This window comes from Mustela putorius, unplaced genomic scaffold (assembly GCF_011764305.1).
Source record: "Mustela putorius furo isolate JIRA1106 unplaced genomic scaffold, ASM1176430v1.1 tig00000196_pilon_pilon_pilon, whole genome shotgun sequence".
Taxonomy (NCBI): domain Eukaryota; kingdom Metazoa; phylum Chordata; class Mammalia; order Carnivora; family Mustelidae; genus Mustela; species Mustela putorius.
In genome coordinates, this window is record NW_025421310.1 from 11,872,517 (window position 1) to 11,888,624 (window position 16,108).

The 16,108-nt window shown below is 44.1% G+C and overlaps 1 protein-coding gene across 1 annotated transcript; it reads right to left on the reverse strand.

Annotated features, from left to right (window-relative positions):
• Window positions 1-930: 930 nt before the first annotated feature.
• ELSPBP1 (epididymal sperm binding protein 1) lies at window positions 931-14,193 on the reverse strand. Its single transcript, XM_004767457.3, has 5 exons — window positions 14,115-14,193; window positions 7,842-7,979; window positions 4,456-4,602; window positions 3,259-3,417; window positions 931-1,088 (listed from the first exon to the last, which is right to left on the reverse strand). The coding sequence occupies exons 1-5, from the start codon at window positions 14,182-14,184 to the stop codon at window positions 931-933; spliced, it is 672 nt and encodes a 223-aa protein (XP_004767514.3). The 5' UTR covers window positions 14,185-14,193.
• Between the last annotated feature and the right edge of the window lie 1,915 nt (window positions 14,194-16,108).

Sequence of the window (16,108 nt, forward strand, 5' to 3'; positions counted from 1 at the left end):
TTTGGGTTTGGGTTTTGTTTTAGAGAAAAGAGAGAGAGAGAGGGAGTGGGGGAGGGATGAGGGGAAGGGAGCACAGAGTCCAACTCAGGGCTCAATTTATGACCCTGAGATCATGACCTGAGCCAAAATCAAGAGATGCTTGACTGACTGAGCCACCCAGGCACAACAACATGTGAGTGTTTTTAAATATCCACCCTGTTAGGATGGTACCCAGAGCCCCAAGGCCACTCCTTTGCCTCTCCTCTACTCCAGGAAGATAATTTTCATGGCCAAGCCAAAATTCAGGAGTCATCCATAAGCCACATGCGTCCCAAGGGTATATAGTGCTAGAAACACGAGAGTTGTCCCCACATCTGAGGGAAGGGCTTCTGTTTGTGTTTAAATCCCAGAATCAGAGTGATTAGGTCAGTAGAACCAGCTATTTGAGAGTTTCCACAGGCCTTAGAATATTGAAGCCAGAGGAAAGAGCTACAAGGGAGAGTGAGGTGGATCCTGTGGAGAGATTGGAAGACTTATGCATGGAGGTGGGGGAGGGACCCACATGATGGGGAGCAGAAATGACCCCACCTTTTCCTCCACTGGCTACTTAGTGATGGGGTTAGCAGATCAACAACCTGGTGCCATGTCCTCTGGGGACTGGAGAAGTCCTGGTGGTTTCCTTTCAAGCCCATCTTTTCTTCTCGTGCTCTAGAGAAATTCTGTTTTTCTTGCACACCCAACGCCTGCTGGTCCTAAAACCTGGCATGGTAACTTTCAGGGTCGGAAAGAGTTCGTCCACCTCCTTCTAAGTCAGGAAGCTGTCCCAGTCTCTCCCTACCCCCACTTCACCTCACCTCTGGGTCGTGGAGCTCATCCTGTTGGGAACCTCAGTGAATCATGCTGGAAGGACACTGCACTGCCCAGGGGTGCATTACGCATCTCACCTTTGCATCAACAATACACCCAGGTGCGGTCCCGGTCATAGTCATAAGACGTTGCACACCACATAAGGTTCTGCTTTGTTCCTTTGTTGGTACAGTTAAAATAATTCTTGTTTTTATAGTTGAATGGGAAGTGGCATGGAAACCCAGGAACCAAGGAGGAAATTCCTAGGGAGAAGAAAGGATAGGACAGTGGTTCTCCCTGTACCTTTACACTGTGGTGAAGTCTTAGGCTTCGGAGCCCACCCTAAAATCAAAATTGGGTCCACAATACCTTTGCGTGTGTTGTTTGGGTGCTGCTCAGAGGCTCCCATTAGTAGAGAGAAATGCTGACCCAATCCTAAATCTCACAGAGATTTTCTTCCCTGGGAAGCTATTTGAGTTTAGTTCCATGGGGTGTGGAATGGGGAACAAGGACAGAGTGAAAGCACAAGGGGTCCTGGCAGGGGCAGAGACAAGGACAACATCATGTCACCAAGGGAACCAGGGAGCGGAGCGGAAAGCACGGAGAGGACGTAATACAGGGGCTCCTCTTTAATCCCAGATCCTCAGTGTGTGAATCCTCCACATGCTAAAATTTATTTGGAAGCCAAATCAGTACTGGTGGGATTTCTGTGGCCGTGTGGGGACACATAGTGCCCACATTCTTAGCTGAAGCCCAGCAAGGTGCACCCTGCCTCTTCCGTGCAAATATCTAGACCAGTGCAGTGCTGGAGAGCTGTCCAGGGTCCTGACGTGCAGGCAGGCTGCCTGCAATGTGCCTTGTGAGGAAATGTTATATTACATTTACAGAAAAATGTTCTATTTTCGTTCCTTAAGGGCTTCCGCCCTGATCATCCACCAAATCTACATTTTTTCTCCCTTGTTAGCAAAATTATCCAAAACATGCAATGGCACTGAAAGATTGCCACATGACCTTTTCACGTCCTCCTAGAGTATTGTCTGAAGAGTCCCTAACAGTCACCTGATTCTCCAGCTCAGTGTCATCAAACTTTTTCTAGAAGTACCAGATGGTAGGTATTTTCAGCTTCGTGCCTCATACAGTCTATTTCTTTTATATGGGTCCCAAGTAACGAATTTCACATACTTTTGCTTGTCACAAAATACCATCCTTCTTTAGACTTTTTTCTTTTTTCTTTTTCTTTTTTTTTTAAGATTTAATTTATTTATTCGACAGAGAGAGATCACAAGTAGGCAGAGAGGCAGGCAGAGAGAGAGAGAGGAAACAGGCTCCCTACTGAGCACAGGACCCCGAGATCATGACCTGAGCCGAAGGCAGCGGCTTAACCCACTGAGCCACCCAGGCGCCCCAGACTTTTTCAATCATAAAAAAATGTAAAAATGATTCTTAGGTTGGGGAACAAAAAAAAAATTGGTCCAGCTCTGGCCCATAGGCAGGATGGGATTCACAGACCCCCTACTCTAGGGAAACAAGGAACTTCATCTCACTTACTACCTGCTGTTGCATTTGTTGGAGGCTCCAACTCTGGAACGTGTAGAAAACTGATACATTGTGAATGATTTTTGTTCCATAGAGATGCCAGTAACTTCTGTCTGGCAGACAAGATAATCACAAAGGTTTGATTGCCCATTATACGTTAATGGATTTGATAGCTAACTTAACAGTCTTGCTTGCACTCAACATTCTTCTCTTCACTGACTTTATGTGTTTCTTATAATGTCCCCTGAATTAGCTTCACTATCCTTCTAGTTCCCTTATTAATAGCCTTTTTTCTTTAAGTAGGCTCCATGCCCAGTGTGGATCCCAATGTGGGGCTTGATCCTATGACCCTAAGATCAAGACCTGAGATGAGATCAAGGGTTGGATCCTTAACCAAATGAGCCACACAGGCACCCCAGATTTTTCTTTAAACCTTAGGAACATCTGGGTGACTCAGTGGGTTAAACCTCTGCCTTTGGCTCAGGTCATGATCTCAGGGTCCTGGGATGGAGCCCCCCATATCGGGCTCTCTGCTCAGCAGGGAGCCTGCTTCCCCCTCTCTCTACCTGCCTCTCTACCTGCTTGTGATCTCTGTCTCTCAAATAAATAAATAAAATATTTTTTTAAAAACCCTTAGCATGTGCTTACTCTATGTTTGTATAAGCAAGTGTTAGGTGTTTTGCATTTTGAAAATCTGACACTGGCCCCCTTCTCTTGGATCTTCAGCAGCCTGTACTTTGCCTGTCACACAGTTGCATTGTTTATGCTCTTCACCCATCAGATCCATGAGGCAGAGACCCTGAATTACTCATCGCCAATATGCCCACCTCCCAACATATGCTAAGTAGATGGATGAAGAAACCCACCCGTGCCCACCCAGTCCCCTTCCCCAGTTACTTGTGTCGGCGCAGAGGCTCCACTTCCCATCCGCATCCATGTTCTCTGTGGTTGGGCACCAGAGTTTGTTGCTTTCATTTTCAACACACTCAGAGATCGTGCTATTTCTGTAGATGGAGGGGAAGATGCAGGGCTTGCTGAAAGAATTTCCCCCATACTCTGAAAATAATCATGGAAAGGTCCCAGGGACGAGAAGAGACAACAAAAAGAGCTTCCATTTATCACACATGAACGAGGCACCACGTTTTATCTCATGAAAGGCAACATAACATTGAACACACCCAAACGAGTTCCTGGTGATGTTATCAGGTCTACTTTGCATACAAGGGAGAACCCAAAATGTCAACCACTACACAGTTTACTGTCTATTTGAACAGAGGCTTTGTGTTCTATGGGCTTCATCAACAGAGTTATTGTGAGATTTAAGGATAAGGGTGGTAGGGACAAGGATACAAGTGATGGATGGCTGGGCCAAGGATAAATTAAGGTGTTCTATGGGATTAGGATTTTTTGAGAGCCAAGGGAAGAACATAGTGAAGATTTTATGAAGGAATAAGTATGCTCCATGGATAGGTGCCTCACGTGAATCTTCATCCCAATGGAGGCAACACTACTTAGTGAGAAACATGGACACCACCGCCATATGGACTTGAATTCAAATCCTAACTCTGACATCACCTAGGAGTGTGACCTTGGGCAGGACTTAATTTTATTGCAACCATTTATTGAATAGAGAAGAAAATGGCATCTTATAGAGCTTCCATGGAAAGATTCAATGGGAGGTTATATGTAGAGGTCATGGATCAGAGTCTAATACAGAGAGGGCTCTAGAATGAATGGAGGTCATTAAGAAGTGAAGAGATTATTAAGGTGAAATGTTAAGGAAAGGTCCAGCACTTGGTGAATCTGTTTATTGGCAATTCTGGCAACAGAAACACTTGAAAACCAATGTGAGCCCATGGTTTTTATTCTCAGGTTAACTGGATTTTCCATGCTGACATTGGGGTCTTGGGGGAGTGTGGCCTCAGGACATTCTTGTCTCCTGTGGTTGTCCTAATGTACTCTCCAAGAAGGCATTTGGTTCCTAGAAGACTGCTCCCATTCTTCTTCTCTCCCCTGTGCTACCATCCCCTCAGGAGGATCATTGTTATTTCCCTCCTCCCCACCAAACACCCCATCCCTGCGCCAGTGCCTCACCATTGATTTCACAGTATTTCCACTGCTGTTTCTCATCAAAGCTGGAGGTGACAGAACACCACAGCCTTCCAAAGAAGCTGCCCTCCATTATGCAGGTGTTATGGGACCTTCCTCGATAGATGAAGGGGAAGATGCATCGTGGGTAATCTGTACAGAAAGAAGCCCATGAGTGGTTTCACTTTCTCGGCCATTCATGGGACAGTCATCTAATCATCCTTCCATCAGAAAAGATTTTATTCACTCATTTCATCAAGCATTTCATTAAGAAAGCCTTTTCCTGTACTTTCATCCTCAAAACTTCCCCAGCGAAGTTCCCAATCTCAACCATGGTGTGCTGTACAAACAACATACTTCACTGTGTCTTAAAAATGAATCTCTTAGAAAATGACCTATAGGAATAAAGTCAAGACAAAGAATTTTGATGGTTTATGACCAACAAATAAAGCCAAGACCTTGACATACAAGGAATGCTGCCATTACCAAAAAGAAAAATTGTCAAGTGTCAGAGAGGTCAAATACAGTAAAATTATCATCTAGGTGCTGGTGTCTTATGGCAACTTCCATAGACAGATTGAATTTCCCACCACAAATGTAGGGCTACAAATATAGTTTGTATTTGTTTATAATGTTTATACAAATATAAACATTATGTTTATAGTGGGTGGATTTACTTACACTAAGTGAGGGAATCAGGGTCATTTGGAAATGATGGAGGGGTTTTCATAGACGAAGGGATGAAGGAAGACTTGGAGCAGGTGGCATTTGAGAAGAGGTTCTCACAATGTGGCGAAGCCAACCATGCAAAAACTGGGGATAATTGAGGTCCAGACAGAAGGAATAAAAGTGTGAGAGTTCAAAGACAGGAAGGAGTTCAAAATACTCAGGAAGCATGTCAGTCAGTGTCGCTGGAGCTCAGCAGGCAAGGAAGGGAGGGGAAGATGGGGACAGGAAGGGCAAGGTCAAGTGGAGCTTTCCAGACCAAGGTGAGGGGTCTCCTCGTCTTGCCCTCCTTCTTCTTGCCTTCCTCCAACTCTCCCCACTCCTCTTCTTCCTCTTTCTTCCAGCTGAGTCGTAGGAGTTCTTTTGGATATTTCAGATATTAACCCCTTATCAGATACACGTTTTGCAAACACTTTCTCCCATTCTAAGGTTGCCTTTCATTTTATTGATGGTTTCTTTCTCTATACTGAAGCTTTGTAGTTTGATGTGGCCCCACTTGTTTATTTTTGCTTTTGTTGCCTTTGATTTTGGTGTCAAACCCAAAAAATCATTGCCAAGACTGATGTCTCACAGATTACTCCCATGTTTTCTTGTAGGAGGTCTGTGGTTTTACATCTTGTGTTCAAGTCTTCAATCATTTTGAGTTGATCTTTCTGTATGGTGTAAAACAGGGTCCAGTTTCATTCTTTTGCATGTGGCTATGCCATTTTCCCAACACCACTGTTGAAGAGATTGTCCTTTCCCCATTACATATTTCTGGCTCCTTTGTCATAAATTAATTGACCATATATGCATTAGTTTATTTCTGGACTCACAATTCTGTTCCATTGATCCCTGTGTCTGTTTCTATGCTAATACCATGGGTTTTTATTACTATAGTTTTGCAATATAGCCTGAAATCAGGGCATGTGATACCTCCTGCTTTGTTTTTTCTTTCTCAATATTGCATTGGCTATCTGGGGGTCAGGATATCCCTCTAAGTGTGCCGGTGAGCCACAGAGGGCATGAGCAGGGAAGTAGCCTTGCCTGACTTCACATCCCAAAAAGGTTTCTTTGACTGATATGCGGAGAATCTATTGGAGGGAGGTGAGGGGGATTTGGGAAGACCGGTTAGGAAATACTGGCTGGCAGAGTTGATGGTGATTCAAGAAGGATGGAGACAGAGGAAGCAGATGCTCCCCAGAAGCTGAAGCTAGTATCTACTTTGAAGACAAAATTAAGTCTAGTTGGTGGGTCACCTGTGGGGTGGGAAGAAAGAATTAGGGATGACTCTGTTCTTCTATTTACACAGTAGTGGCACATTGTCCTTATTGAGGAAGCCTGCAAATGAGCAGAAAAGCATCTGCACAGTAATATATGTTTAAGTGATATGAATATTGTAAGCTAATGTCACTAGGGATTGCCATGGATATCTGTTTCTGATCTCCATATTCCACTCACGAGAAGCGTCCTGTGAGGCAGTACTTAGAAATGACCATGGAAAACCGCTTCCCCACCACTATTCACAGGGAGTGAGATACCCGCCAGTATGGGTTCAAAGAGCAGTACTTGGTTCAGAAGCCAGATCTGAGGGAGAAGATGCAAAAGATGCCTTCATCTAATAGGAGCCCTTGGTGACATGGCTGAAGGGGTTAAATCAAATGCAGGTTGTTGACTCTCAGGGCCTTGACTGTGTCTAGTATATGCAGTTCTGGCAGAGTTTTGTCCCCTTTTGTACATCTTATGCATGTTTGGGGACATGTTCCAGAATTCAAAAAAAAAAAAAAAAAGAACCCCTCTAATTTTCAGGTTCAGTTTCTGCCAGTTGATCCTGATTTGCATTGTTTGAGCAATATTTTCAGCCAGGGATTGTACTGCTTCCAGGTCTGGTTTGGTTTTTTCTGTGTAATGGGGCTTCTTTGTAGTCATTTTTAGCTCTTGCAATCAAAGAGATTCTGCTTGGAGGTACAAGAGTCTGGCCACTTTCTAATATCTTGTAGGTTAGATAGGGTCATGGGTGCTTAATTACTTTACAACAATATTGCTTCTTTTTATTTCTCTTCTTCTGCAGTTATGGAATTATGTTGATTTATTTTGAGGTTAGGAATTTAGAATAGGTAATGTTCTTTATAAATTTTATTTCGGGACAGTAAAAAGGGTGTTATATTTATTATCAAAGGGAGAATTCGATCTAAGAGAGTCAAGAACAGTGGTACAGGGAAAAGTAGGTTCTAAATATTCAACACCTGGTTACTAGTAGGAACAATTAAAATGTCCAACAATAGGATATTGGTTAAAACAAAATGCCCTTTGTCCCGTGCACAAAAGATAGAAATCATACAATTACAAAAATGTCTTGGGCTTTGAGAAAAAAGTAAACAGAGTCTCTTAAATCCCTTCTCAAATCCCTTATACTTTGTCTCTGTTTTTCCTTATTAATTTAGAAAATCAAGAAAGAGACAAAGAATACGGTGGTTCAGAGAGCTCCATTTTCAACACTATCGTTTTTAACATCATTACCCCATTATTAGCATCCAGTGCTTGGTCTCCTACAGCATTTCTAGGCACACAAACACGTATCATAACTCGTGTGCAAAAATATGATCATATTATACAAATCCACACATTCTCTTTTGTGACCCATAATTTGAGGAGGCCTCCTGAGGGGACAGCATGGCACTACTCACCGTCCACCATGCAATACTTCCACTGCCCATCGTAAATGGCTCTGGTTGCACACCAAGGGGAGAGGCTATTGGTTTTGATGCAAGAAAAGTAGGAAGACCCCTTGTAGATGAAGGGAAAGACACATGAATCTTTCTGATCTGGAAGAAAGAGAGACAAAACAGAGGGGCTTCATCACAGTCAAAGAGCCAAGGATGAGTTTTGGTTTGGTTCCCATGGGGGGGGGGTCTGAAGGTGACATGTGAAGTCTTAGCATCGAGCTTTCTTGTGACATATAAGGGCATGTCCAGCTTTGTTGAGACCAAGAGTACAGGGAAGGAGTCTCATAAACCATGAAAACAACCGGGATAAAGTTGTCCTCAGACCAGCAGAGCACCATCAACATTACAGCAAACACATCTGGTAAAGGTCATAATATCACGGTAGGTAATGGAAGGACACACATTAACTAATTCTGAAAAGCAATTTCATTTTGCAGTGCTCTTTTCAATCTTTCTGATGACAAAAGAGAAAACTTCATTTTAATGCTGCTATTTCTCTACCATGTCTCTAATTTTGAATAATCTCCCTTTTAACAACAACAAAAAGAGGGCAGGTCACAAGCTCAAAGCTGTATTGGGACAATAGCATCTAGTAGAATCTAATAATAGGATTTTGTTTTCACAGTATTTTTGTTTGCAATTTCTATTTATGGCAAGTAGTAGCATTTTTATAGATTATAGACCTGATGTTAACTATCCTTTAAAATAAGGGTGTTGGGGCACCTGGGTGGCTCAGTGGGTTAAGCCTCTGTCTTCAGCTCAAGTCATGATCCCAGGGTCCTGGGATGAAGGCCCACATCAGGCTCTCTGCTCAGCAGGGAGCCTGCTTTCCCCCTCCTCTGCCTGCCTACTTGTAATCCCTCTCTCTCAAATAAATTTTAAAAATCTTTTAAAAAAATAAAATAAGGGTGTTAAAGTGAAGAAGAGATCATATCTAAAGAAGAAGGTGGAGCCAGTGATGCTGGGGTGCAGATATGGCAAATGTTGAGGAGGTGGTACTTGGATGAGGAAAGTTAGAGAAATGCAACCCTTGGCCTTTGTATTCCTCGGTGTGAGGACAGGGACTTTGTCTTTGACGCAGTGTATCCTTGGAAACTAGAACAGTCACTTGCTCATAGAAGATGCTTAAGAAAGAACTGACAAAATGAAGATGGAAGTTCAGAAAATGCCACGTGAAAAAAAAAAAGCTAGACAGATTTCCTTAATGCAGGACTCATTAGCAGGGCCAGTATGCAAATGAGAACTGAATTAGCAAGAGGTGTATGGAGTATCTTAAATTGTCCTTTTCCCCAATCCCTTGATAGCTTTGGAGAATAATGTTCCCTGAAACACATCTTAGGAAATTCTATTCTAGGGGCTCAGATGTTAAGTGTCTGCCTTTGGCTCAGGTCATGATCCCAGGGTCCTGGGATCGAGCCCTGCATCGGATTCCCTGCTTGGCAGGAAGCCTGCTTCTCCCTCTCCCACTCCCCCTGCTTGTGTTCCCTCTCTCTCTCTCTCTCTGTCAAATAAATAAATAATATCTTGAAAGAAAGAAATAGAAAGAAAGAAAGAAATTAAAAGAAAGAGAGAAAGAAATTCTAGCTCAAATTCTTCACATCATGGAGAAGGGAGTAAAGACCCATGTAAGATAAGGAATCATTTCAACTTAATGCCTTTTTTTTTTTTTGAGCAGAACTAGAACGAGAACTAGAATTTTTTATCTAATGGTCCAAAATCATAGCTTTTCTCTTTGCCTTCATCCTGTGATTCCCTCCTCCTCTCTCTTTTTCCCTCCCACAAGGATATAAAGAAGGCTTACTATGATAAAGACATTCTGATAGGTTATATAGTGTGTGTGCATGTGTGTGTATGTGTATGTGTGTGTGTGTGTTCCTATTCCAAACACGGTGAGACAAAGCTTCCATGGACTCACTAAATGGGTTCCTAGCTCGAACCTATTTTTTGACTTTCTTATAGTTAGGTGGGGTCACGTGACTCAGTTACAACTCATGTGGGTGGAAATGATGTTAGCTACTTCCTTGCTCCCAAGCAAACCTCCATGCTCCTTTCTTCTGTCAGCTGGATATACAGCCATGGTTCTCAATGGAGAAAAAGACATTAGACAAAGTTTGGAGGCATTTTGGTTGTTACAGCTGGGAGAAGGGGATACTGGTAGGTGTACAGCTGGGAGAAGGGGATACTGGTAGGTGTACTCCTGGGATCTACTAGGTAGAGGCCAGGGTTGTTGCTAAACTTCTTACCATGCACAGGTTCCACAACAAAGCCAACTGGCCCCAAATGCCAACAGTGGCCAGGTTGAGAAACTCAGATAAAAAGGATGACCCTGCAGAGAACCTTGAGGCTCTAGGGGCTGGAGGAGCCATGATACAGAAGGATCCTGTGTCTCTGAATCTCAACGGAAGAGGCTTCCCACCACACATCCACATCGAAGGGCTAGCTGAGTTTGATGTGAACGCTACTGAGTTCAGCCACTGACGTTTGGGGATAGTTAGTCTGTTACCAATACAGATGAACAAGACATCCTCTCTACCTTCAACCTAGTAGCCCCATCTCTTCTGGATCAGATTCTTAGCCTGTATGATCTGACCTAAGCCATCATAAGGGTGGATGAGGGATGTCCTGGGAGGGGGTGGAAAGGCAGACCTCAATCTTTGAGCTTCGCTGGTGGGTTGACGCAAGTAGAGGCCTTGAACTCACATTGCGCTTTCAACCTCTGGGTCTCAGAACTTTCTGGTCTTGGTTTTATACAGTTGAAATCAGTTAATATTTGGAAAGTGCTTAGAAGAGCACATGACTGCTACCCAGCGAATGTTAGCGATCGTCACCATCACCGTCATCATCATCATCATCAATGATTCTCAGTCAGGGACACCACCAGAGCATAGGATGCTGGTGGTGAAGTGAGGGCAGGCAGATGCCCCCTTGACCCAGGATTAAGATTATCCTTGGGAGTTGTTAGTAAGAATCAACACATAATAGATACTATTAGCCATCTGCAAAGTAACCCAGCAGATGGTCTGATCTTCTTAACTGGGTTGAAATCCTCTCTCATCTGGGCCCTGCTGACCTCTCTGTTCTCACTGTCTGATTAACATTTCCTCGACCTTCCTCCATGCTCTTTCTTGTCTTTGGCATTTGGCTCATGCCCTCACCCTGCTCTTTTCTTTCTTCCTAGCCTTATTCCCCATTACTCAACCACATGACTTGGTTCAGTCCAGATTAATACTCTTCCACACTCTTCCAATACTCTGAGCCAATCTTTATCAATATACTTACCAAATAGTCAAAAAATACAGTTATCTGTTTCCATGTCTATCACTCCCGTTTGCTGTGAGGTCTCTGAGTATAGGGCATAAGTTTATTTACTGCCATGTTTCTGACCCATTGCACGGTGCCCGGCCTTTGGGAATCACTCAGTCAATGTGTACTGAATAAGTTAACCATAAATATGTGCCAAGTCTCGCCACAGGAATGTGGAGGTGGTCTCAGGAAGGTATGACCAGAATGAGACAAGAACTGGGAAATCTGGCATGGTTCCCTGTCTGAATAAACTCTGGGTTCTTAGCCTTTTGGGTCTCCTCAGTTCTTGTGAGAAGCCAGACCTTCTCTCGGGAAAACGCTCATAATTCCCTGAGGCAGAGACTGCTGTGGATTCAAAACCAGCTTCATCTTCCTCCTAAACGTACTGTTCAAAGCCACATTTCCCAGACTCCCTTGCAGCTAAGCATTCTGTGAGTTCAGGCCAGTGGAAATGGGAGAAAGGAACAGATATCACTTCCTGGCCAAAAAAAAAAAAAAAACCTCTCTTCCAAGATTATCACACTCTTGGCTCTTGTCTATCAGCTGCAAGCAAAGAATCCACACAGCACCCAAAAGCCCTCGGTGTTGGTGGAGAGCCCCATAGCGGAAGGTGAATGGACCCCTAAGAAATAAAATGTTTCATGCTAAGCTGCTGATGGTTTGGAGTTTGTCTGTTTCAAGATCTGTTCTCACTACCCTGGTAAGTGCACACCTTTTTTTTATACCAATCCGGGATTTCATGGACTGTAGTGCCTGTCCAGTGACCTATATTCCAAAGATATTAGAAATCTCTGGAATATAGAATGTGATCATTGAAAAATGACTACATGGGGGCACCTGGGTGGCTCAGCCATTGGGCGGCTGCCTTCAGCTCAGGTCATGATCCCAGGGCCCTGGGATCGAGCCCTGCATCGGGCCCCCTGCTCGGTGGGAAGCCTGCTTCTCCCTCTCCACTCCCCTGATTGTGTTCCCTCTCTCACTGTGTCTCTCTGTGTCAAATAAGTAAATAAAATCTTTTAAAAATATTATTTTAAAAAAAGAAAAAGGGCTTCATGGAATCCAAGTGCATGAAAATAGGAGTGTTTCTTGAGGGAGGCCTGGGTGGCTCAGTTGGTTAAACCTCTGCCTTCAGCTCAGGTCATGGTCCCAGGATCCTGGAATTGAGTCGCTCATCAGGCTCCCTATTGAGTGGGGATCCTGCTTCTCCCCCTGCTCCTCCCTCTGCTTATGCTCTCTCTTTCTCTCTCTCTGACAAATAAATAAACAAAATCTTTAAAAAAAAAAATGAGGGTTTCTTGAGCCTATCCAAGGGAAAGGGCTTGTCAGGTAGAAAAGGATATTCATTGTGGAGAATTGTTTCACCATAGCTTGAGTGAACTACATATAATCAGGGTCTCTCTTGGTTCTGCTTCTGTGTTTACCATATGATCTTTGGGGAGCTGATTTAGATTCCTAGATATATTAAGAGCATGGACTCACACCCACTAGAATGGCTACTGGGTTTTTGTTTGTTTGTTTGTTTTGGGTTTTTTTTTTTTTTTGACAGAAAACAAGTGTTAGCAAGGATGTGGAAAATTTGAAACTTTATGCCCTGTTGATGGGAATACAAAATGATGCAGCTGCTTTGGAAAATAGTGTGGCAGTTCCTCAAAAACTTAAACACAGAATTACCATATGACCCAGCAATTCCCTTTCTGGCTATATCCCCCCAAAGAATTGAAAGTGGGTTCTCTTGGGGCGCCTGGATGGCTCGGTCATTAAGCATCTGCCTTTGGCTCAAGTCATGATCCCAGGGTCCTGGGATTGAGCCCCGTGTCAGGCTCTCTGCCCAGCATAGGGCCTGCTTCTCCCTCTTCCTCTGTCTGCCACTCTCCCTGCTTGTGCTCTCTCTCTGTAAAATAAGTAAATAATTTTTTTTAAGTGGGTACTCAAGGAAGTACTTGTAACACCTAATGTTTATAACAGCATTATTCACAATAGCCAGAAGATAGAAACAATCCAAGTCCATCAATGGATGAGTGGATAAACAAAATGTATGTGTATGTGTGTATACACACACAGTGAAATATCATTCAGCCTTAAAAGGAACGGGAATTCTGACAGCTGCTGCGACATGGATGAATCTCGAGGACACTATGCTCAGTGACACAAGCCAGTCACAATAAGACAAGGACGATTTGATTCCACTTTCATCAAGTATCTAGAGCGGTCAAATTCACAGAGACGGAAAATAGAACGGTGGTTGGCAGAGCTGGAGGGAGGGCAAGTGTGAGTCGTTTAATGGGTACAGAGTTCTAGTTTTGCAAGCTGAAAAGAGTGCTGGCTCTTGGTTGTACAACAAAGTCAATGCTGTTCTACTGAACTGTGTGCTTCAAAATAGTTGAAATAGTAGATTTCAGGTTCTGGGCATTTTACCACAATCTAAGAAAAAGAGTGGAAGATCTGAGTTGGAGTCTGAGGACTCAATCTATTGGAATTATAGACACCCCTCCTTTTATGTAGAGAAAGAGGGAGACTGAGCGTACGAGTGGTGGGGGAGTGGCAAAGGGAGAGGGAGAGAATCCTCAGCAGGCTCCATGCCCAACTCAGAGCCTGATGCGGGGCTCAATCTCATGGATCTGAGCTAAAATCCAGAGTTGGATGTGTAACCAACTGAGCCACTCAGGCACCCCTAGAGCCCCCTCCTTTTAATTAACACATCTGCACTTCCTTACCATGTGCTGACCGCCATGAAAAATGCCCATGTCCATTATAGCCCCTACCCACTTATCTTGCTTCCCACATTTTCAGTTATCCATGGTCAAGGCAGTCCAGAAGCAAATGATTCTCTATTCTCCATCTCCTCTCTACCTGACTCCAGCAATCTTTGCTTTGGCCCCATTCGTTCTTTCTGGTTTCCAAATCCTCCCCATCGTTTTCCAGTATACTCACTTCCACTTGTCTCAAAGGAGTAGAGGACGAAGGTCGTCCATCCCAACAGGTAACTGGACCATGGGTTCATCTCAACTGGCCTCTTCTTTCTGGTCTCAAGGAAGGGAAAAAAATTTTTTTTAAATATTTTATTTATTTATTTGAGAAAGAGAGAGTGTGTGTGCCCAAGTGGCAAAGGGAGAGGGAGAAGCTGACTCCTCTCTGAGCAGGGAGCCTGACACGGAGCCAGGTCCCTGGACCCCAAGATCAAGACCCGAGCCGGAGGCAGATGCTCAACCAACTGAGCCACCCAGCGCCCCAGGAAGACAAAAATTTTGCTCCTATGTGTTCCTTCTTCTTCCACTAATTCCAGGGTTCGGTGTCACACATGCCATTTTACTTCCTACCCCTAGAGGGCAGTGAAGAATAATTTACTCTTACAGGAAAGAAAAAATATATCCACAGTCATTACGGAGGGGTCCTTGTGCTGGGAAGGAGAAACATAGTATTCGCTGAGCACCAGGCTAGGAGCTCAGCGATTACTATGTTTCTCCCTTCCAGGCTAGGAGCTCAACACACACTATGAAATGAAATGATAGCTAGTTTAATCCCATTTTACAGATGAGCAAGCTGAGGCTCAGAGAAGCCAAGTGATCTGCCTCAGTTGGTTACACAGCGAGGAAATGGCAGGATTCTAATCCATGTAAGTGGCTCCAAAGGCTCTACTCATCATGGGGGTCTTAACAGTAGCCTTAAACCCTCCTCGTGCTCACACCCACCTCCAGCTGGATATTAAAGTACCTTTATGATCCCCATTTACCATCCTCCCCAGCCTTAACTTCTACCTCCATTTGCCTCTGTGCCCTTTGCTTAATGACACATAGGTGTGCCGTTCTCCACAGAAACAGCAACCCAGGGTTGGAATGGGTGGTCTGGTTTTGTGTCGAGTTTCAGTTACTATTACCGCTCCTGCTGTCTACCTGGTATTGAGCGCCTGCTGTATGCCATCTTCTAACGACCTGATGAGCAGGCATGACCAGCTCTGTTTACAGAAGAGCGAAATCAAGATTTCAGAGGGTAAGTCTAACCCTAACTTAACCGAGCACCGCAGATGGTAGGTGACAGACTTCGGGTTCAACGGCAGAACTGTTTACACCAGCGTCGGAGTTCTCAAGTTCAGTAAACCACTTCCCCTCTGTGGGCCTTTGTCTTCTCACCTGCAGAGCATAGGTTCATAACTCCTGGCTCTGGGGGAAGCCGTGAGGGTCCAGGCGGACCCTGATATGAAAGTATGTTTCCATTGTCAATTGTTAATTGTGTTCATGAATAATTAAGGCAAAGATTAGGGAAGCTCGGAGAGACATCAGATGACATCAATTCTTAAAAACAAATCTGAATGATGGGTTGGGAAAACAAAATCCCAAAACCATTGATTCCAGCCCTCCAACAGGACCAGGGTCTGAGCACCAGGGTCTCTGAACATACCCTTTCACTTGGCTTTTTGCTACATATGGGAGCATTTTCTGATTTCTCTCATTCTCTTTAACCACAGCACCATGCCCCAAACTTTTTTTCTGAGTAATGCCTCATTCACTGCCTACCGACTCATGACTAACCCTGACTGGTGGGTCAGACTCCAAGGTTGGACACCCCCCCCCAACTTTGATTGTGAAGGCTAGCTTGTCCTGGCTGAAATCCTGACTCTACCATTTACCACCCGGGTGACCTTCAGATTTACTTAAATTCTCCAAGCCTTAGGTTCATCACCAAAAAAATGGGGCTACTGGGGTGCCTGGGTGGCTCAGTTAGTTAAGCACCTGTGTTTGGCTCAGGTCATGATCTTGGAGTCATGGGACCGAGCCCAAAGTCGGGCTCCCTGCTCAATGGGGAGTCTGCCCCTTCTCCTGCTCATGATCTCTCTCTCTCTATCAAATAAATAAAACACTTTTTAAAAAAGATTTTATTTATTTATTTGACAGACAGAGATCACAAGTAGGCAGAGAGGCAGGCAGAGA

Coding starts and splice junctions, on each gene's coding strand:
- ELSPBP1 (XM_004767457.3), bottom strand. CDS start 14,184: ATGAACCCATGGTCCAGTTACCTGTTGGGATGGACGACCTTCGTCCTC. Junction 4,603..7,841: donor GAAGTATTGCATGGTGGACG/GTGAGTAGTGCC, acceptor CTTTCTGTACAG/ATTACCCACGATGCATCTTC. Junction 1,089..3,258: donor GAGCCTCTGCGCCGACACAA/GTAACTGGGGAA, acceptor TCTTCTCCCTAG/GAATTTCCTCCTTGGTTCCT.